Raw genomic sequence first — 22,359 nt, forward strand, 5'->3', positions numbered from 1 at the left:
CCAATTAACTGACACTGTGCCTTTGTCAAATATCAGCTGCTCATATGTGGATGGATTTATATCTGGGTTCTCAATTCTGTTCCACTGGTCTACGTGTCTCTCCTAGTCCAATTTCTAAAAGAAGCAAAATCTCACCAGTTCAACCCTGATATTAAGACTTCACAGGCACGCCCCGGAACAGCTCCGTGGACAACTCCTGCTGGGCTCCATGCTGGGTGACACAACAGTGATGCCACCAGGCACTCACTGTTTCAGGGGTCCGGAGACAGTACTGGTGCCGCTGCCATTTGACAAATGAGGAGCGTCAGGCTTGGAGGGTAAGCGGCTGGCCCAAAGCACACCTGGCTCTTTGGGGGGTAGGTCTGGGTCTCACCCAGGTCTGTCTGGCTCCAAAACACACACACCACTAGGAAAATGCCTTACCAAAGCAGGCATTTTCATTTTGGTGCCCCATTCTGGTATTCTTCGGTGGAGCAGTGGTTAAGATCTTGGCTGCTAACCAAAAGGCCGGCAGTTCGAACTCACCAGGCGCTACTTGGAAACCCTATGGGGCAGTTCTACTTTGTCCTGCAGGGTTGCTGAGCCGGAATTGACCCGACGGCAATGGGTTTCAAAGCTCAAGGAGCCCTGGTGGCACCGTGGTTAAGTGCTCAGCAGCTAACCAAAAGATCAGCAGTTCAAATTCACCAGGAACTCCTTGGAAACCCTGTGGGGCAGTTCTACTGTCTTATAGGGTCGCTGTGAGTCGGAATTGACTCCTAGGCAGCTGGTTTTGCCTTCGTTTTTGGTTCTCTATTTCAAACATAGTAAGAAATGTGAACTATGTAAGAAGATGAGTTCCAGACGTGATTCCTGCCTGAACATCACACAGCCTGGGGAAGACACGCAGACACCTGCACATGGATCCCCCATGGACAGCACCAATGACCTGGAGACCTGAGGGAAGGCCAGGAGAGGCAGATGCCGGCCACAGGACTTGTGACTCAGCTGTAGGCTGTGGCCGCTGGCATGAACTATGGTGTCTAGAAACTTGTTAAAAAATTCCATAAGTGGTGGCATAGAAGAGGCGAGAACCCCGTTTTGAGGTTTGGTCCCACCTTCCACATGGCAGCTGTCAACACAAGCTCCCTGGGGCCAGCACAGGGGAGCAGCTCAGTTCACCTGGCCAGCAGGGCTACTGCCCCCTGCTGTCCACAGAGGACACTGCAGGGGAAGGAGCCCTCCAGGGCCAGGTGAAGGTGGAAGTGGAGGGAGGTGGGAGAGGAGAGACACAAAGTGAAAAGTGGACAGTGGAGAGATGGGGAGAGGGAGAGAAAGAGAGCAGTTAAAAGGGCTTCAAGGAGAGGCTTCCTGGTGAGGAGTGCTGTCTTCATTTCTTTTCTCCAGACGACAGGGACGCCCCGTGGGCCTCCCAGAGGAAATGTGTAGGAAAAATGGTGTGGTTAACAGTACCATTGTGTCACATGAGAGCCCTACCCATGCTCAGGGAGTAAGATCCTGTCTCCGTGAATGGCACAAAACCAGGGGACTATCTGAGAGCCCACCCCTCCCTCCTCCAGGTGGCCCAAGCCCTCCTTCCTGCCTCTGGGCTCCTGTAGCCACTCTGGGTTCAGGACCTGACACTTCTTACCTGGACCTGCTTCTGAACTGTCCCCCCGCCCCACTGCCTGCCCACCCTCCTGAAAGGGGCCTGGGCACCCCAAACCTGCAGGCCTCTTTGAAGCTCACATGGGTTGGGGCCAGGACCAGCCCTGAGTCTCTGCTATTCTCCTAGAAGAGTCCCCTTAAGCAGCCCCAGACCCAGAGCACACAGTCCCCACCACCTTGAGGGTCACCCCTCCAGACTCGGCCCTCCCCACCGTCCTGCACCCATCTCCCCTCTCTGATGGACCGGGAGCAGGACTCTGGAGCCATGTGGCCTGGTTTGAACCTCAGCTTTTAAAAGGGCAAATCATCAGAGAAGGTGCTTTTTCGGTTCCCTAGGGATGCAAGTCTCATGTTCTGTGCATCTTGCCCAGAAATGGGATCTAGATGGCACCTCTCCTGACGGTAGGTCCTGGTCCCAGCCATGCCCCCAAGGCCCTCCCTCCCCCGAGCCAGCCACGGGCGGTGGGGAGGGGGGGAAGGATGGCCGAGAGTGCGATTGTCTTCCACAAGCACACAGACCCTAGGAGGCCCTGCCAGGAGGTTTTCCCCAAGTCCTGTTTTCTCTGGCTCTGCGGAGAAGTGGTATGTGTTAAGAATAAGCTTGTTGCCACAGAGCTTGAGGTAACATGGTCATGCATAACAGGCCTGCGGGGCTTCCTACATAGCACACACACCCGTCTCCTTGGAAAAGCAGAGTTTATTTTTCTGCTTCTGTCAACATGAGTTCCAGTCACAGGCAGGGCGCAATCTCGATGGTGTTTATCCGGAGCACAGTCTGTGCTGTGACAATAACTGCAGGAGAGAACACATTGACAGGCTGGCAGCAAACTCTGTGCTGTTCGCCAGGCCCCGCTCCACAGGCAGCACGCGCCCAGACGCCCCCAGCAACACCAGGTCACCCGCTGGGGCACGAGTTCTCTGTGATGCTCCCACCTGCTGCCCACACGTTCCGTGCACAGGCTACACCAGCTCTGTGGCTACGTGGACGTCATTGCAGAGGCTGGAACACCCAGAGCCTAGGGCCGGCACGTAGTCTTCCCTCCCCACACTGCTCACACCTGGTGACCTCGCCTGCCTGGGATGGGATGGCCTCCACCGGGCTTACCTGGGGGCTACCTGGAAGCATCCAGATGTAGGGGAGGCTCCCCACTAAAGTGGCTTTAAGGTAGCCTGGGGTCACCGTTTCGGGAGACCCTAATTCACTCATGCTGCTGTGGAACGGCCGGAGGTGCCACTGTTGCGGGTGTACTTTAACTACTCCCCGCTCACAGCAGGGGCGGTGGTAGGACTCTCGCCTTCCATGGGGGAGACCTGGGACCAATTTCCAGCCAGTGCACCTCATGCAGCTGCCACTCGTCCCTTAGTGGAGGCTTACGAGGTGCCATGATGCTGACCAGGTTTCAGCAGGGCTTCCTGACCAAGATGGCCTAAGAAGAAAGGTCTGGCAATCTACTTCTGAAAGTCAGCCACTGAAAACCTAATGGGTCACAACGGTCCAGCCCACTGTGTGTGGGGTCCCCATGAGTGGGGACCACCTCACCGACAGTTAAGTATGACACCGTAGTTTAGGCTGACAATCACTTTTGCAAATGAGAGCTGTAATAGCCATTTCCCCTGACAGAGCTCTATACCCACCCGCCGTATGCTAGCCAGGCCCTGGGCCACCCCAAGGAGCCCTGGCCCCCTGGGCTGTGTCTCCTGGCGGGGCCTCCTGGCGTGGGTGTCCACTAACTGCTTCCTTGGGGGCAATGCTAGGTGTCCAGGCCTGGAACAGAGAAGTGCAGAGTGGCGGGTACGGTGAGGACTTTGGCCAAGCTAGGGGTCAGGAACTCCCTCAGGATGGGCAGAGGAGGACAAGCCGTGGGGGATGGAGTGAGGCCACCTGGCACAGCCTCTCCCGAGACCTCACCTTCCCCTGCCCTCCCTATGGGTGTGTTGGTGTTTACGGACACCCCGGTCCCCTGTGCCCAGAGACTGCTGGACACGCTCCGCCTGCCCCTGCTTCTCTGTCTCGGCCAGCCAGGAGCCCGGGTGGTGTCTCCTGTGTCACAGCCAATGCCTGATGCTTCTTGGCTTCTGTGGCCAGGACCAGAATGCCATCAGGGCCTCAGCTGCCTCGCGCCGCAGGCCTTGGCTCACTCACACTGTTGAGTAATGGCTGTAATGGCTACAGTTCATTTCCTGTGTGGCTCTGACAGTCCCCAAGTGGGTCTATCTCAGCGAACCCACCCCTGCTCCTAGCATGCCATGGGGGTTGTGTCAAGCTTTTTGCTCCCATAAACAAAGCTGTTGCCCATATTCTTGTTTGTATCTCACGGTGCATGAGTGTGAGAGTCTAGCTGGGGAAGAGCGGAATTGCTGGTTGTGGTGCGGATGGGTGTTCAGCTAGTCCCAGGGGTCGTCCACATCACAGCTCTGGGGGCAGTGACTGCGGGTTCCCAGAGACCTGCTCCCACCACCCTGGTGCAGCTGAGAAGGAATCCTGACAGACCCCGGGGCCTCCTCACCTCAAACGGCACCTGGCAGAGGGTAGGGAAGTGCCTGGCCCGGCCCAGGGGGACACGGGACAACAACCAAGGCACAACAGTGCCCTGGACGCCAGCTACGCTCTTGCTTACTTTTTTTTCTCCTGTAGTTTCTCCTTTTCTTAAATTTCATATTGATTTTTGGCCATGATTCTGTCTTTTCAATGACCGTGGCTTCTACTCGAACAAGATCCTTTCTAGAAGGAAGGAGAATAAACAATGACATACCGTCTGATTGTTTCAATTTTACTCACACCCCATGTGAGAATTTCTAAAGTAAAATTTTATTTTCCTTTCTGCTGATTATAAAAGGAACTGTGGACATTTTGAAAAATACGGAAGCATGTGAGGAAGGTGAGTTCTGAGCAAGACATCAGCCAGTCCTAAAGGGACCGCACAGGGCTGGATGAGCAACGTGTTCTCTTCAGGGGACGCTGACGGGTACCCTCCACCGCTCTCAAGCAGGAATGCGTTGTGTGTTGCCTTTACAGCAAGTGGGACCAGACCCCCCCCCCACACCCGGCCTAGCTGCACTGTCTCCTTGGTCCGCACAACCAGCCCCCAGTCTGGAGACCATGCCCGTCACGTAACAGCACGTACCCAAGAAGCGGCTTGCCAACTAACGTGAAGTTGTCAGACCCAACCAGCAGGACCTTGAAAAATCAAACGGGAGCACTTATTTAATCATCGGCTCATGACCAATCAGTAACAAGGGTCTGAGGCTAGAAGTAAGGGTCAAGTCTCACGTGGCTGCACTGCTGAAGCGCAAAGGAGCAGATTATCTGATATCGAAAACACTTGAATACGCATTTGATTTATGCAATGACTCCTTTTAACATCAAAAACCTGGGTGGGCAAGCTTCCAGGCTCGTGGCCCTGAACGTGGCGGGGTGCTCTTACGTTCAGGCCCTGGCTGCCTTTGTCGCAGTGGCTCTGCACTCAGCTAACTGCCATGAACCCCCTACAGAAACTGGGGCCTTTTCGAGCAGTTGATGTTACTGCTGGTACGGCAGAGTCAGGCTCAGCTGTGTACTCGTAACGGCTGCGAGCTTGTGTACAGCCCGGCAGCCACCCGCAAGCTGGGGAAACCGGGACGCTAAGCTGTCGCAGGGGAAACGTCTGCACTCCAACCACAACGGTCACCTTATCAGATGTTGGGAGAGTGTCTTAAGTTTTACTGATGAGGACGAAATCCCATCCCATCCAACGCAATGTCTAAAGGCAAAGTACATTTTACAGCAACGTCAATGGACGATGTACAGTAGATAGTAACAAATAATAAAAAGAAGCTTTTAGAGTTGATTTCAGCGTGACACGTTCTCCATTACGGGGTTTCCTAAGTTCTGCGAAGCTGTCTGCATTACGTGGGCTTCCCATAACCTTTCTGTTAACGTGGAATGGCTCAAAATGGTGTCTTTTAAAAAATCCTCAGAGACATGCTCCTGAAGTCTCCTACATTTCTGACATGAAAAAACACTGGCACCCTGGCCCGTATGTGGCGACAGGGTCCCTGACATGCTTGGGGAGAACCGGGCTCCGCTGGCTGCTGGTGCTTCACGACAGCTCAGCTCACAGGCTGCATGCGGGAGGGCCTGGAGATGGAGGTTGCTGCTCGCCCTGGTCTACAGACACAGAAACTGTACCACCGTGAAGGAAGGAGGAGTTTTAAATAGTAAAATCACACATATGAATTATTAAATACACCCTGGAAAAATCAGCCATTGCAGAGATAAATGCAGGTTGATCCGCTCGGCTGAATCAGAACAGATCACTCTGTGCTGGCTGGGCCGTGAGGTACATCAGTGCCTGGAAGTGCCCTAAACAGTCCCGGTTAAAAACGGCAGCCACAGCAGACAAACCCAAGGTCAGAACAGTGTTCTGGCCGAAATGTAACCTTGTTCCCCTTAAATCTGGGCTTCAAGACCCACTCTGTACTTCCTGGGATGTTTACAGTGCCTCAGGGCCAAACATTTCCCGGGGAACGTGCTGAGAGTGGAGGGCAAATCAATATAGACACGCTTCGTTCCAGAGGGAGCAGTCGCCTCACCTGCACTTCCTGCGGCTCTGCCAGCGAGCAGGAGGGAGGGCTCCGGGCCAAACACCCCCCGTCCCTTCCAACAACGCAGGGTACACCTCCTCCCCCCAGCGGTGGACTGGGGCTGGGGTTGCCTCCTTGGTGACTCAGCCCGAGTGCAGGGAAACCATGCCTCACCTTCTCCAGGCGGATCCTCTCGCCACAGGCGGCATCCAGCTCATTCTCAATCAAAATCAGGTCCTCACTGGTCACTTTCCACTGGTGGCCGGCGAAGTGCACCACAGCAAAGAGCCTACCGTACTGGCCCGTGGCGATCAGCTCATTCACCTTGCCCACGACCTCTGCGGGGGAAGGGGACAGGTCAGTAAGCACACCTGGGAGGTAGCAGCCCCTGCAGGGGTCTCACCGTGCAACCCTCCACTCTCCCCAGTGACCCAGAGCTCCGTGAAGTGTCTTGGGCTGATGTGACAGCGGTACGCTTTCTCAGGCTGCCGGCTGAGCTCTTGCCCCCTTTCTCCCCGCCACCCTGTAGGGGCACCGGCACCAAGTACTGCAGGGCCTGCCCCACTCCCAGGAACATCGCTCACCATGAGAGGCCTGCACAGACCGACATCCCCACACGTCAGACCGCCAGAATGCCTCACACAATTCTCTGGCCCATGCACCCGGCCTACGCGGCCCCCTCCTTACGAATCTGGGGCAGTCTTGCTGGGGTGTAACAGCTGGAGGACTGAAGGGTGTAAAAACCCCAGAAGTAAAGGGAGGCCTTAGCACCTTTAGAATTAGCTGGGAAGGCCTCTAACCCTCGCCTCGCCCACCAGGGCTCCTGGCTCGTCTCCACTGTTGCTGCTCTGACTCAGCCCAGACCCCTCCACCAGGGCTATTCACTTTCTGAACAGGTGCTCCCCGTGTACCAGCCCAGTGGCCCTGGCTCAGGGTGGGGCACAGGCTGGCGTGGCCGTTCCTGCCCTGGACATGCAGCTGAGGCCACAGCTGCAGCCGGCAGTGCAGGGCTGACGGCATCGTCCTGCATTGCGTCCGAGGCAGTATGGTAAAACTAGAGGATTCCATGTGATAATTGGGATTCCCAGCTTCTCTGAAAACTGAAGGTCCGGCATGGGCACGGCCGAGGCGGCTGCTGGCTGTGCCCTCTTCCTCACATGCAGCATCTCACACGGCTCCGAGGGCTCTGCCTGTCTCCAGCAGGAGGACGCACCGGCCCCCGCTGGCCACCACGCCTGGTGCCCTTGTGCTTGGGAGGGGTCTTCCTCTGAACCCACAATTCTACCAACAGACAGGGAGGGCCGCCCTCATCCCGGTACCTGCCCAGAGTGCGGCAGGTGCTCAGGGACCATCCGTGAGGTGAACACGTTTCACATTTTGGTGTCAGCTGGCAGAAAATTAAGAGGCGCTTTTACACGTGCTGTGTCTCAGAGCACCTGGAGGTGAGACCTCCTCGACCTGGGCCAGGGGATGCCTCTGACTGGAGGTATGGGTGTGGCCTTGCGGTGAAGCCTGTTACCTGCGTGGTGCTTCACCTCCTCAACGGGGTCGGGCAGCACGACCTCTGGCCAAGGTGGCGAGCTCAGGGAGGTCTTAGGAACGTATCTGTGAAGACAATTTTATAGAAGCACATCACACTCCCGTACAAAGGTGCACAGACCCTACGAGGTGATGTGCACAAAAGGCTAAGAAGCACAGGGTCCCACCCGCTCAGGAAGTCGGGCTTGGGTCCTGCAGGCCCTTGTGGGGAGGCTGCCCTTGCAGCGGGAGTTAGCTGCCCTCAGACATTCACAGGAATGGCTGGAATGCTGGGAAGGGGCGTGCGGGTGTGTGCACCCATGTGTGTGTGTGTACGTGTGTGCATGCACGTGTGAGCTATCTTGATGTTAAGTGACTCCAGGCAACACCAACGCTGTCTCTCTAGTACAGACCCCACTTCTGCTGTGACCCTGAGGACAGGCGCCCACACATGCTCTCAGAACCCCATATACTTCAAGGGGCAACAGCAGTCATTCAGTGATCAGGGCAAGAACCCGAGGATATTGTGCTGTAGGCCAGCCCTCACTCCTGGGTGGGCACCCAGGGAGGCCGGACTCTCCCGGTGTCCTGGGGCACCCTTACCCTCGGAGGCTGAACCACTCACCCCTTCTCCCTACCTTCCCCATACCCTTTACTCTCCCCGCCTCCCGAATGCAGTTATGGTGCTCCCCACTCCCCTCCCCGCAGGCAAGGGCATCGAAAGCCTGGCTCCAATCGCCCTTCCCTGCATCTCATGCGAACAGGACTACTTTCCTTGCTCTTCCCTCACCTTATGAGCCCCAGCCCCTACCCCTGCCAGGTGGGTGCCTCCTCTTCCTTTCTGCCCAGACAGGAGCTGTGTGTCACCCCTGCCCTGCCACTTATGGCTACCATGATCTTAGGCAAGATGTTTACTCTATGTCCCAGCTCCTTCAGCTGTGAAAATGAGAACAGAAGCAGCAGCCTGAAGGGCTGTGGTGGGATGAGATCAGCCAATGTTCCCAGATATGCACTAGGCAGGGCCACAGGTCTGGGAACGTGGCCAGTGTGCTGTACCTGGGGCCCATCACAGTCTGTCCTTGCTACAGCCACGGGTCTGTCCGCCCCCCACCTCAGTGACTATGAGTGCCATATGGGCAAAGTCATCTCTGTTTTAGTAACTCCGCCTGTTCCACCCTCTGCCTCAGTTTCCAACTCCCTGACCCATACTTCCCTCTAATACCTGGCATCTACAAAGAGGGAAGGCCTGGTGGCACAGTGGTTAAGAGCTCGGCTGCTAACCAAAAGGTCAACAGTTTGAACCTATCAGCTGTTCCTTGGGAACCCTATGGGGCAGTTCTGCTCTGTCCTATACGGTCGCTATGAGTCAGAATTGACTTGACGGCAACAGGTACAAAAAGGGGAGGAGTAGCCAGAGCCCAATCCAAACGATCCTGACTGCTTTTATGCTTTTGTTGTTGCTTCTAACAGAAAATGAAATTGCAGTTTTTCTACCCCAGGGCCTCATAAAAAACAAACAACAAAAACCAAACCAAACAAACAAAAGCTGCCTGCAGGGAAACTTGCTCTCCTCTTGGGCACTGGCACACAGAAGGTCTCAGCACAAAACTTACTTCTGTTGTTTACATTAAATTTCTTTTTGTTTTCCAAGTATAACATTTTAACACTCAGTGTGATTTTCAAATCATGTCAATTCCTCCTGGAGATTGTGATACAGCCTTCTGCTCTCCCTTCCCAGTTAGAAATCTCTGATTAGGAATTACAAGATTTCCCTTAATGAACTACAGCTATATAAGGCCTAAAACGCCTTTCTCTCGGGGTGTTTGCAACGCTATCTATATTTAAAGGGCCTGAGGAAAATACTGCCAAAAAGTCAAATTTAAATATTCTTGAAAACCTGATGTTTGAATTTATGAATTCAGAAAGACAGTCCTACCAATGAAAGGAAAGAGCCACCAAGCCCCGCGTTTGGCATTACCCTTGTGGAAGTGAAGAGCTCTGGGAGCAGAGCTGCCGAGCAGCGGACCAGAGGGGAGCTGCGGGAACAAGAGAGACAGGGATGATTACCAGCGTGAACCACAAACTGCCCTTTACCGTGCTAAACACGCAACCGCAGTCACTGGTCCTAGCCAGTGTAAGCCACGGCATCGTAACTTCTGCAGAAAACTCTAGGGAGCCAAGCTAAAGGCACGTGGTTCTAGTAGTTGGTTATCTGTTGCCATGTGCTCATCACGCCATGTCACAGTACCAACTGCAGAATCATCTTCCCACGCACTTGGTCCTCAACCAAGTGCCTTGTACGTTCATCTCCATTCTATGTCCACCTGGGGGAGCAGCCTCCAAGAGGGCCCCAGTGAGCCCCGCTTCCTGGCCTTCTCACCCTTGTGTGGACCCACCTACAGGGTGGGTGTGGCCATTGGCACATCACTTCTGAGACCAAGTTATAAAAGAGACCGTGGCCTCCTCCTGCGTGCCCACTCTCTCTCTCTCTGGCTGTGGGGGCTGCTGTGTTGTGAGCAGCCACACGTTGTTGAGCAGCCACACGGAGAGGAGCTGAGTCCTGCTAAGCACCACAGGAGTGAGCTTGGCAGCACTTTAGCCCCAGTGGAATGTTGCAGTAAGTGCAGTTCCAGCTGCTGCTTGACTGCAATCTCTTAAGAGACCCTGAGCCAGACCCTTCCAGCCCAGCTGCTTCTGTATTCTCAGCACTCAGAAACAGTGTGAGATCATAAACGTTTGCTGTCTTGAGCTACTAAATTTTGGGTAATTTGTTTTGTAGTAGCAGATAACTAATAGTTTAGGGGACAAAGGCACTCACAGTCAGAGGGGAGAAATACAGTGTATGGTACTTTGAAAAAAACAGGGGAGAGGTTTCTCAGTAAGTACAGTTCCTGGAGAAGGACGTCGTGCTTCTAGCCTTTAGAAATAGCTTGCCTAGTTTCACGTAATTGTATTTAGGTGATCAGGCTCACTCAAACACTTGAAACTTATTCTTTCAGAAAACAATCAAGGATTAATGAACATGACTCCAGAGGTCTTGTAATCGTGGCTCACTGATCCTGTGATTGTCTTAGTAAGATTTCTATTTTTTATTCTTTATAATGTTTGTGCAGATTTATGTATTCTGACATAATCCTCTACCAATCAAAACTTGTTCAAAATTCCTGATTAAATTATACATAATTACCCTCAAAAATCTTAATTGGTGCACTGATTTACTTAGTAATGGTGTGATACCCAGCTTTAAAAGTTGTCTGTTAAACCTGCATGTTGTTGCTGTTAGGCACCCCGGAGTCGGTTCTGACTCACAGCAACCTGTGTACAACAGAAGGAAACACTGCCAGGTCCTGTGCCATGCTCACAATCGTTATGCTTGAGCCCACTGTTGCAGCCACTGTGTCAATCCAACTTCTTGAGGGTTTTCTTCTTTTTAGACGATCTTCTACTTTACCAAGTATGACGTCCTTCTCCGGGGACTGATCCCTCCTGATAAACCTGCACAACAATCTGTTAATGGTGTTCTGAGTTGTATATTTTGGACAAGAGGCCTGCAGAGCTTGGACAATGCGATCCTCTTTTATCTCTGAACCATCTCCTGTGCTCCTTCCCCCTTGCACCCTGCACCAGCTGCTGTAGTTCCTTGCCATTCCCGGAATCCGCCAGGCACACGCCTGCCTCCGAGCCTTCGTCCTGTGACTTGGGGGTGCGTTTGGATCACTCCCGTTTCCCTGCTGTGTGACCCTGGGCAAGTTACGTAACTCCTCTGAGCCTGAGTCCCCACCCCGACCCCTGTAACACAGAGAATATACAGAAGCTGAAGCGCCATAGTCAAAATTTAAGCTATTAACGGGAGAAACCGAGATCTGCACCCAGGTTCCCCTAACTCCAAAGCCCGTGCTCTAGCCACCGCATCAAAACACGTGATCAAACCGAAGCCACCAAGTTGGACAGACACGGACGCACACGTGGCGGGACGGCAGGGAGCACCGCTCGCCATGCTTCCCCCTCCACTCCGGGGCCCGGGTCTCACCCGCTCCGGGGCCGGGTGCTCTCAGGATGCTGCGGCGGCACTCAGACGCCAGCCGCCCGAGGTTGACCCTCAAAACCGAAGCTACTACGGCCGCCGCCATCTTCCTGCAGCCGCGGCCGGAAGCGGAAGTGGCGCGAACGTCGTGCGTCGACGCATCGGGTCCGGTGGGGGAACACCGGCCCGGCTGGGAGCATCCGACGGGTAGGGAGCATCGGCCCGGCGGCGGCCATGGCCTCGGCGGCTGTGGAGAGCTTCGTGACCAAGCAGTTGGAACTGCTGGCGCTCGAGAGAGACGCGGAGGTCGAGGAGCGCAGGTACGGTCGCCGCCTCCCTGCGGCCCCAGCCCGCCCGGCTCAGAGCTCCCGGGCCCTCCGGTGCTGCCGGGGCCGCGGGGCTCTGCTCGGCCGCCTGCAGGGAGGGCTCCCTCCGGACCTCCCGCGGCAGCCTGTGGGCGTTTTCCGACCCCTGGGAAGCCCTTTCGTTTCTCGGCCCGAAGCCCCCTTTCTAGACTTGCACTCAGAGGGCGGTGGTGGTTCACCGTAGAGCCCTCGCCTTCCATGCGGGAGACCCGGGTTCGGTTCCCAGCCAGTGCGCCTCGGGCGCAGCCAGCACCCTGTCGGTGGGGGCTTGTGTGTTGCTGGGATGCCGACCAGCCTTCAGCGGAGCTTGCAGCCTGAGGTGGACGAGGAAGAAAGGCTGGCGATCTACCCCCTCAAAATCAGCCAAGGGAAACCTTATGGGGCACAGTAGACGGATCCCGTTGTATATGGGGTCGGCGTAAGTTGGGGCCGACTGGAGGGCAGCTCACAGCCACCCCAAAGCATACAGCTATAGGTACTGGTCCTAGCCCCAGTTCAGCCCCAGCTGCTCTCAGCCTTTTTCCCTATTCATTCGCTCAGTAAGCACCGTTTGCACCTATTCTGCGCTAGGCCCAGGCAAAGCAAGTAAGATACGGCCTCTGGGCCTCTGTGCCCGGTATGGTCGACTGGAGGCTGGGTGTAAGCAGACAGGGTAGATGGAAACGTAAACAACTGCCTTCCAGTGGGAGAAATGCTGACAACTCCTTTACAGCTCACTCCCCCGTGCAGCAGGTTACTGTTGTCACCCTCACTTTGCTGATAGGGAGATGGAGCCAGAGAGGTAAAGTCACATGGTAACACAGGTGTCAGGATTTGAGTTGAGGCACACGGATTCTAGGGTTTGCACTCAGCCAGCACACTGCGGGCAGTGATGGGATTTGTTTGAGAGCGTATTGCTGGTGAAGGTTAAGTCAGCCCTCCCTTACTGGAATCCCAGCTCTCCATCTATGGCTGTGTGACTCTGCAGGTTCCCTCTCCGAGCCTGAGTTACCTCATCTGTAAAATGGCAACAGTTCCCACCTGGCAGGTTTACTCTGAGAATGAAATGGCCTCCAGGTGCTTGGCGTGGTACGCAGCGCCTCAGGTTGGTGGCTGTTCCTGACAGCGAAGGAGAGAGACAGAGGGTGCTCATCCAAGGGGCGTCTGTTCTATTCTGTGCACGGAGCGTGGGCAGCAGAGCTGTTAAGCAGGTGACGGAGGTGGATCGATCTGCATTTTAGCAGGCTCACTCTGGTACAGCTGCTGGACAGCTGGTCTGGGAGAGGCCAGAGCTCAGGCAGTTACAGTTACAGCTGCTATTGAGGCAACTCTGATTCGTGGCGCCCCGGGGTGTGCTAGAGTAGTACTGTGCCCCGTTGGGTTTTTGATAGCTGATTTTACGGAATTAGGTCACCAGGCCTTTCTTCCGAGGTACGTCTGGGTGGACTTGAACCATTGACCTTTCCGTAGCAGCCGAGCACGTTAACTGTTTGCACCACACAGAGACTCTGGTGAGGCTAAGTTAGGAGACCATTGAGTTCAGGTGAACAGTGACATTGGTGTGAACCAGGGCTACAGCAGTGAGCATGAGAGGTGGAGATAGACTCAGGGTATAACTGGGGGGAGGGGTTGATAAAACTCAACGACTAATGGGAGTAGGGGAGGGTAAAAGTGAATGAAGTCTCCTTCTTGGGTAGCTGGGAGGAGGGTCCTGGTGTCATGGGCACCGGGAGATATAGGAGGAGGAGCAGGTTTGCGAGTGGCCCGGTTCTGAGTTTCGTCGGGGAGTATTTAGTGCTCACACAGATCTCTTTCTGCTTTTCTCTCCCTTTTACTTTCCTCCTGCATGAATGGAAGTAAAGGCCTGCAAAGTACAAATATTGAGAATTAATGCCGTGTGTCTTCCAGGTCCTGGCAGGAAAGCGTCTCCCTGAAGGAGCTCCAGAGCCGAGGTGTTTGTCTGCTGAAGCTCCAGGTATCCAGCCAGCGGACTGGGCTGTACGGGAAGCTGCTGGCCACCTTCGAGCCCAGGAGGTGCGGGTCTGCTGCAGTGCTGCCCAGCAACAGCTTCACTTCCGGTTCGTGCCATGTTTGCAAACAGCTTTATTGAGTTAGAATTTGCATGCCATGCAATTCACTTGTTTAAAGTGTACAATTTGATGGAAGAAACCCTGTTCTCTTTAACTGTCACCTCCCCACCCTCCAGCCCCCCAAGCCCAAAACGCAGTGCTGTTGAGTCAATTCTGACTCATAGCAACCCCATAGGACAGGGTAGAACTGCCCCATAGGGTTTCCAAGGCTGTGGTCTTTATGGAAGCAGACTGCCAGATCTTCCTCCTGTGGGTGGCTGGTGGGTTTGAATCTCTGACCCTTTGGTTAGCAGCAGAGTACTTAACCACTGTGCCTCTAGGGCTCCTTCCCTAAGCCCTGGGCACCCACAAATCTACTTTCTGTCTCTATGTATTTGCCTACTTTGGATATTTCATATAAATGGAACCATACGCTATATGACCTTTTCTGTCAGGCGTCTTTCAGTTAGTGTGATGTTTGCAAGGATCATCCGTGTTGTAGCATGTATCAGAATGCCATTCCTTTTTTTTTTTTTTACACATTTTCAACAGCTCTATTGATATATAAGGAGCCCTGGTGGCACAATGGTTAAAGCAGTCAGCTGCTAACTGCAAGGTTGGCGGTTTGAACCTCCCAGCTGCTCTGTAGGAGAAGGATGTGGCAGTCTGCTCCGTAAAGACCACAGCCTTGGAAGCCCTGCGGGGCAGTCCTGCTCGTCTAACACAGGCGCTGTGAGTCAGAATCCACTCGGTGGCAGTGGCCTTAGTATTGGTTATTGATGTGTAATTCGCATATACGGTTGACCCATTTAAAGTGTATAATTTAGTGGGTTTTAGTATATTCACATAAGTGTACAACCATCACAATAATCACGTTAGAACATTTTCATTTCCCCTAAAAGAAGCTGCCATTTCTCAGTCCCTCCCATCCCATTCCAGCCCTAGGCAACCACTAGTCTACTCTTTGTAGTTTTGCCTGTTTCATATAAATGAAACCATACAGTATGTAGTCCTTTGTGACTGACTGGCTTTCTTTCACTTAGCATGATGTATTCAAGGTTCATCCGTGCCGTAGCATGTATCAGGACCTCATTCCCTTTTATGACTGAGTAATACTGCTATCCGAAATATCAGGAAACGTGTGCGGCAGGGTTGTATTCTTTCGCCATACCTATTTAGTCTGTATGCTTAGCAAATAATCCAAGAAGCTGGACTATATGAAGAAGAACAGGGCATTAGGATTGGAGGAAGACTCATTAACAACCTGTGCTATGCAGATGACACAACCTTGCTTGCTGAAAGTGAGGAGGACTTGAAGTACTTACTGATGAAGATGAAAGACCACAGCCTTCAGTGTGGATTACACCTCAACATAAAGAAAACAAAAATCCCCACCACTGGACCAAAGAGCAACATCATGATAAACGGAGAAAAGATTGAAGTTGTGAAGGATTTCATTTTACTTGGATCCACAATCAAGAGCCATGGAAGCAGCGGTCAAGAAATCAAAAGACGTGTTGCATTGGGCAAATCTGCCGCAAAGGACCTCTTCAAAGTGTTGAAGAGCAAAGATGTCACCCTGAAGACTACGGTGCGCCTGACCCAAGCCATGGTATTTCCAATCGCATCACGTGCATGTGAAAGCTGGACAATGAATAAGGAAGACCGAAGAAGAGCTGACGCCTTTAAATTGTGGTGTTGGCGAAGAATATTGAATATACCATGGACTGCCAAAAGGAGGAAGAAACCTGTCTTGGAAGGAGTGCAGCCAGAATGCTCCTTAGAGGCAAGGATGGCGAGACTGCGTCTTATATACTTTGGACATGTTGTCAGGAGGGATGAGTCCCTGGAGAAGGACATCATGCTTGGCAGAGTACAGGGTCAGCAGAAAAGAGGAAGACCCTCAACGAGGTGGATTGACACAGTGGCTGCAACAATGAGCTCAAGCATAACAATGATTGTAAGGATGGTGCAGGACCTGGCAGCGTTTCGTTCTGTTGTGTGTAGGGTCACTATGAGTCGGAACCGACTCGACGGCACCTAACAACAACAACAACAACATTGTTACTGCATGGATATACCACATTTCGTGTATCCATTCATCCGTTGGTGGACATTTGGGTTGTTTTCTCCGTTTGGCTGTTATGAATAATACTGCTGTAAAAAGTCATGTACAAGTTTCTGTGTGGACATGTCTTCATTTCTCTTGGGTACATGCTTAGGAGTAGGGTTGCTGGGTCACATGGTAAAAGTTTGTACGTTTTTTCGTGCAGAAATATGTTGACTCTTGCTGGCATTCAAACTGTGACTTTTATTCTTGTAAAAGAATAACCGAGGTTGGGAGAAGGACAATGAGAAACTCCACAGCTGCATGGCTTTCTCATAGTCTAGATCAGCAGTGTCCACAATGGCAGCCGCTGGCCACCGTGGTTATAGCACTTGAAATGTGGCTAGTGATGTGTTGAAAGTGTAAAATATACCCCCGATTTTGAAGACTTGGTACAAAAAACAGAAATCTAGAATATATCCTGGATAATTTTCTGAATATTGATTATATGTTAAATGGATCACATATTCTTCGTTTCTAAGGTTAAATGAAATATATTACTATTAAAATTAATTTTACCCATTTATTTTTTGTTTTGTTTTTAATGTGGCTGCTAGAAAACTTTGAATTACACGTGGCTCTCATTACATTTCCGTTGGACGGCGTTGGTCCGGGTTGCTGAACATGCAGCCTGTGTAGTTCTGTATTCCCGTACTTTCCGTACCACACGTACTGTGGCCAAATCTGTGCGTCTTAGTCACCCAGCACTGCTGTAACAGAAATGGCACAAGTGGATGACTTTAACAAACAAATTTACTCTCTCACAGTCTAGGAGGCTAGAAGTGCAAATTTATGGTACCAGCTCCAGGGGAAGGCTTTCTCTCTCTCTTGGCTTTTGGAGAAGGCCCTTGTCATCAATCTTCCCCTGGTCTAGGAGCTTCCCATCCCATGGACCTTGGGTCCAGAAGATGCACTTCGCTTCTGGAGCTTCTTTCTTGGTGGCGTGAGGTCCCTTTCCTCACTGCTTGATTCTCTCCTTTATATCTCAAAAGAGGTTGACTCAAGATACAACCTAATCCTGTAGATTGAGTCTGGCCTCATTAACATAACTGCTTCTAACCCTGCCTCATTAATATCACGTTGTTGTTGTTGTTAGGTTCTGTCCAGTCGGTTCCAACTCATAGCGACCCTGTGTACAACAGAACCAAACCCTGCCCACTCCCGCAGCAGCCTCACAATCGTTGTTGTGCTTGAGCCCATTGTTGCAGCCACTGTGCCGATCCATGTTGTTGAGAGTCTTCCTCTTTTTCGATGACCCTCTACTTAACAAGCATGATGTCCTCCTCCAGGGAGTGATCCCTCCTGACAACATGTCCAAAGTACATGAGCTGAAGCTCACCATCCTTGATTCTAAGGAGCATTCTCATTGTGCTTCTTTTAAGACAGATCTGTTTGTTCTTTTGGTAGTCCATGGTATATTCAGTATTCGCCAACACCACAATTCAAAGGCGTCAGTTCTTCTTGGGTCTTCCTTATTCATTGTCCAGCTTTCATGTGCATATGATGCTATTGAAAATACTGTGGCTTGAGTCAGGCATGCCTTAGTCTTCAAGGTGACATCTTGGCTTTTTAACACTTTAAAGACATCTTTTGCAGCAGATTTGCCCAATGCAACGCGTCTTTTGATTTCTTGACTGCTGCTTCCATGGGTGTTGATTGTGGATCCAAGTAAAATGGAATCCTTGACAACTTCAATCTTTTCTCCGTTTATCATGATGTTGCTCATTGGTCCAGTTGTGAGGATTTTTGTTTTCTTTATGTTGAGGTGTAATCCACACAGAAGGCTGTGGTCTTTGATCTTCATTGGTAAATGCTTCAAGTCCTCTTCACTTTCAGCAAGCAAGGTTGTGTCATCTGCATAATGCAGGTTGTTAATGAGTCTTCCCCCAATCCTAATGCCCCGTTCTTCTTCACATAGTCCAGCTTCTTGGATTATTTGCTCAGCATACAGATTGAATAAGTATGGTGAAAGGATACACACCTTTCCTGACTTTAAACCATGCGGTATCTCATTGTTCTGTTTGAATGACTGCTTCTTGGTCTGTGTACAGGCTCCTCATGAGCACAGTTGAATGTTCGGGAATTCCCATTCTTTGCAATGTTATCCATAACTTGTTATGATCCACACAGTCAAATGCCTTTGCATAGTCCATAAAACACAGGTAAACATCCTTCTGGCGTTCTCTGCTTTCAGCCAGGATCCATCTGACATCAGCAACGATATCCCTGGTTCCACGTCCTCTTCTGATCGGGCCTGAACTTCTGGCAGTTCCCTGTTGATATACTGCTGCAACCACTTTTGAATGATCTTCAGCAAAATTTTACTTGCGTGTGATATTGATGCCTATTCCAAAGAAAGGTGATCACCTTTCTTTGGAATAGGCATAAATATGGACCTCTTCCAGTCGGATGGCCAGGTAATTGTCTTCCATATTACTTGGCATAGGTGAGTGAGCACTTCCACTTCTGCATCCGTTTGTTGAAACATCTCATTTGGTATTCCATCAAGTCCTGAAGCCTTGTTTTTTGCCAATGTCTTCAGTGCAGCTTGGACTTCTTCCTTCAGTACCATTGGTTCTTGATCATGGGCTACCTCCTGAAATGGTTAAATGTCGACCAGTTTTTTTTGGTACAGTGACTCTGTGTATTCCTTCCATCTTCTTTTACTGCTTCCCGTGTCATTCAGTATTTTGCCCATAGAATCTTTCACTATTGCAATTTGAGGCCTGAATTTTTTCTTCAATTCTTCCAGCTTGAGAAATGCCAAGCATGTTCTTCCCTTTTGATTTTCTACCTCCAGGTCTTTGCATGTGTCCTTATACTACTTTACCTTCTTGAGCCGCCCTTTGAAATCTTCTGTTCAACTCTTTTACTACATCATTTCTCCTGTTCACTTCAGCTACTTGATGTTTAAGAGCAGGTTTCAGAGTCTCTTCTGGCATCCATTTTGATCTTTTTTTCTTTCCTGTCTTTTTAATAACCTCTTGCTTTCTTCATGTATGGTGTCCTTGATGTCACTCCACAACTTGACTGGTCCTTGGCCATTGGTGTTCAGTGCATCAAATCTATTCTTGAGATGGTCTCTAAATTCAGGTGGGATATACTCAAGGTCATACTTTGGCTCTCATGGACTTGTTCTAATTTTCTTCAGCTTCAACTTGAACTCGCATATGAGCAATTGATGGTCTGTTCTGCAGTTGGGCTCTGGCCTTGTTCTGACTGATGATATTGAGCTTTTCTATCTTCTCTTTCCACAGATCTAGTCAATTTGATCCCTGCGTATTCCATTCGGTGAGGTCCATGTGTATCATTGCCATTTATGTTGTTGGAAAAGGTATTTGCAATGAAGAAGTCGTTGGTCCACAAAATTCTATCATGTGATGTCTGGCATCATTTCTATCACAAAGGCCATATTTTCGAACTATTGATCCTTCCTCTTGGTTTCCAGCTTTGCCATTCCAATCACCAGTAACTATCAATGCATCCTGATTGCATGTTTGATCAATTTCAGACTGCAGAAGCTGGTAAAAATACTCAGTTTCTTCATCTTTGGCCCTAGTGGTTGGTGCATAAATTTGAATAATAGTTGTATTAACTGGTCTTCCTTGTAGGCATATGGATATTATCCCGTCACTGACAGCGCTATACTTCAGGGTAGATCTTGAAATGTTCTTTTTGACGATGAATGCAACACCATTCCTCTTCAAGTTGTCATTCCCAGCATAGTAGACTATATGGTTGTCCAATTCAAAATGGCCAGTGCCAGTCCATTTCAGCTCACTAATGCCTAGGATATCGATGTTTATGCATTCCATTTCATTTTTGATGATTTCCAATTTTCCTAGATTCATACTTCGTACATTCCAGGTTCTGATTATTAATGGATGTTTGCAGCTGTTTCTTCTCATTTTGAGTCGTGCCACATCAGCAAATGAAGGTCCCGAAAGCTTTACTCCATCCACGTCATTAAGGTCGACTCTACTTTGAGGAGACAGCTCTCCCCCAGTTGTCTTCTGAGTGCCTTCCAACCTGGGGGGCCCATTTTCCAGCACTATATCAGACAATGCTCCGCTGCTATTCATAATGTTTTCACTGGCTGATGCTTTCAGAAGCAGACTGCCAGGTCCTTCTTCCTAGTCTGTCTTAGTCTGGAAGCTCAGCTGAAACCTGTCCTCCATGGGTGACCCTGCTGGTATCTGAACACCGGTGGCAAAGCTTCCAGCAACACAGCAACACGCAAGCCCCCACAGTACGACAAACTGACGGATGCGTGGGGGCATTAACACCATAGAGGTAGGATTTACAACGCATAGGATAATCACATCAGATGACAAAATGGTGGACAACCACCCAATACTGGGAATCATGGCCTAGCCAAGTTGACACACATTTTTGGGGGACACAGTTCAATCCGCGACAGTATGCCAACCCTGTTGGAAAGGGGACACTTCTTAACCACACGCTTCAAATCCTTGTCATCCTTGGACAGAGTTGGAAGCCTAGAGAAAGGAATCCCGCCAACACCGTAGCTTTCGCCACCGCAGCCTCTGCCCCGTTTTTGTGGTGAAGGGGTGTTTGATTTCACGGACTCTTTCCCCAACAATTGTTGGAACGTTGGCCTGGTAAAAACGATCTCTGTCTAAAATAGACAATAGCATGAAACTTGTTTTCCAGCGACAAATGTGACGTTCCAGGCATGGGTGAGAGGGCTCAAGGTCGTGGTTGTGGAAACCTAGAAGACAGGCTACGTTTAGAGACAGATGAGTCTAGGCGGACAGCAGAGGATGAGGCGTGGGGGGGAGCCTGCTGGTCCGAGTCAGACTTGAGCAGCAGGAGGTCTTACACTTTCTTGCTCTGGGCCCTAGAGTCCATCACTCACCCTCTCTGAAGACTGGGCTAAAGGGATAAGAGTGGTACCCGTGGTGTTGCTGCACCTTCTGCGTTGCCGAAGGTGCCCCGGTGGCACGGTAGTTAAGTGCTTGGCTGCCAACCAAAAGGTTCGAGGTTTGAACCCACCAGCGTCTCTGCAGCAGAAAGACGTGGTAGTCTGCTTCTGTAAAGATGACAGCCTTGGAAACACTATGGGGCAATTCTGCTGTCCTGTGGGGTCACATGGTTTGGAATCGATTCGGTGGCAGTGGGTGGTGGTGGCGTTGCTGTGGGGATGAAATGAATAGGTTGGATGTATGTGCGGTGGTTTGTAAACTCTAAAATGCAAAGATAAAAGCATATTCATTTAGTAACCCTTTGTGAAGTGGATGACTTAATAGGTTAGTTAGTAGTTGATGACAAACAGGAAGTCGGCGGATGTGGCATTTATGTGGAAAAGTCGGGAGCTAAAATTTCGCTGTGTTGTTATAGCTCTTGGTCAGATTCCGGTGGAGCCGTGATTTCTTCATCTTGGAGGCACAGTGTTAAGGCTCAGGAGCTCAGAAATACAAATCTGAAGTGCTGTGTCCCATGCGGGGCTGCTGCTGGGAGGGTCAGTTAGGGACGAGGCCTCTGTGTGCCCGCCTCTGGGGGTGCCCGGACACAGACCAAACCTCTGCCCCGGAAGCAGTGTTGCCACCTCCTGTTTGCCGTGAAGAACCTGGGGAAGGAGATGAGATAAGAGTCAAGGTGCGTGGAATTCACTGGGGAAGGAAGCCAGCCAGGGCTGAGCGTGAGCCTGACGTTCGGTGATGCCATGCACACATTCACACTCGGAGTCAGAGGGTGGAAATAGATGGCTTTGACCTCAGAGTGGGTTCTGTCAGGCAGGCCTGTCTGCTCCAGGTGACAGAAAACCCCAGCCAAGCTGGCGTAGCCCAGGAGGGAATGCGTCAGCTGTCAGACCTGAGCGGCCAGTTCTGGGACTCCAAGGAGGTTGATGCCAGGGCTGGTTTCTCTCCACTTCCTGGCTCGGCCACGTGGTAGCAGTTCTGTCTCTACCCTATGTCCTCTCAGGCTCCTGGTCTGCTTCCAGGTGTCCCGGCAGATGTCTCCGTGCCTCTCAGGGGCTGCATTTGGTCACACCGTGAGCCCATCCCCAACACACTTACTGTGGTCAGGGACTTGCAGAGCCCTGGTCGCTGACATAGGCTTGGG

The 22,359-nt window shown here is 51.4% G+C and overlaps 2 protein-coding genes across 5 annotated transcripts in view; one reads left to right on the top strand and one right to left on the bottom strand.

Moving 5' to 3' along the window:
- Positions 1–2,326: 2,326 nt before the first annotated feature.
- On the bottom strand, positions 2,327–11,875 carry MRPL21 (mitochondrial ribosomal protein L21). 2 transcript variants are annotated; one of them, XM_049892725.1, is made up of 7 exons: positions 11,759–11,875; positions 9,707–9,764; positions 7,730–7,815; positions 6,385–6,548; positions 4,773–4,825; positions 4,266–4,369; positions 2,327–2,439 (listed from the first exon to the last, which is right to left on the bottom strand). In XM_049892725.1, the coding sequence occupies exons 1-7, from the start codon at positions 11,856–11,858 to the stop codon at positions 2,378–2,380; spliced, it is 627 nt and encodes a 208-aa protein (XP_049748682.1). In that variant the 5' UTR covers positions 11,859–11,875; the 3' UTR covers positions 2,327–2,377. The 2 variants fall into 2 exon arrangements, with proteins under 2 accessions (XP_049748682.1, XP_049748681.1); XM_049892724.1 differs by lacking the exon at positions 2,327–2,439 and having other exon boundaries at positions 2,446–4,369.
- A 55-nt stretch (positions 11,876–11,930) lies between these two features.
- The window catches only part of IGHMBP2 (immunoglobulin mu DNA binding protein 2), a 41,046-nt gene continuing 30,617 nt past the window's right edge, over positions 11,931–22,359 (top strand). For all 3 annotated transcript variants that reach the window (XM_049892726.1, XM_049892728.1, XM_049892727.1), the window contains exons 1-2: positions 11,931–12,072; positions 14,005–14,174. In XM_049892726.1, coding sequence (XP_049748683.1) covers positions 11,987–12,072; positions 14,005–14,174 — 256 coding nt within the window. In that variant the 5' untranslated portion in view covers positions 11,931–11,986. The remainder of the gene's footprint in view (positions 12,073–14,004; positions 14,175–22,359) is intronic.

The sequence above is a fragment of the Elephas maximus genome, chromosome 7 (genome assembly GCF_024166365.1).
Source record: "Elephas maximus indicus isolate mEleMax1 chromosome 7, mEleMax1 primary haplotype, whole genome shotgun sequence".
Lineage (NCBI taxonomy): Eukaryota > Metazoa > Chordata > Mammalia > Proboscidea > Elephantidae > Elephas > Elephas maximus.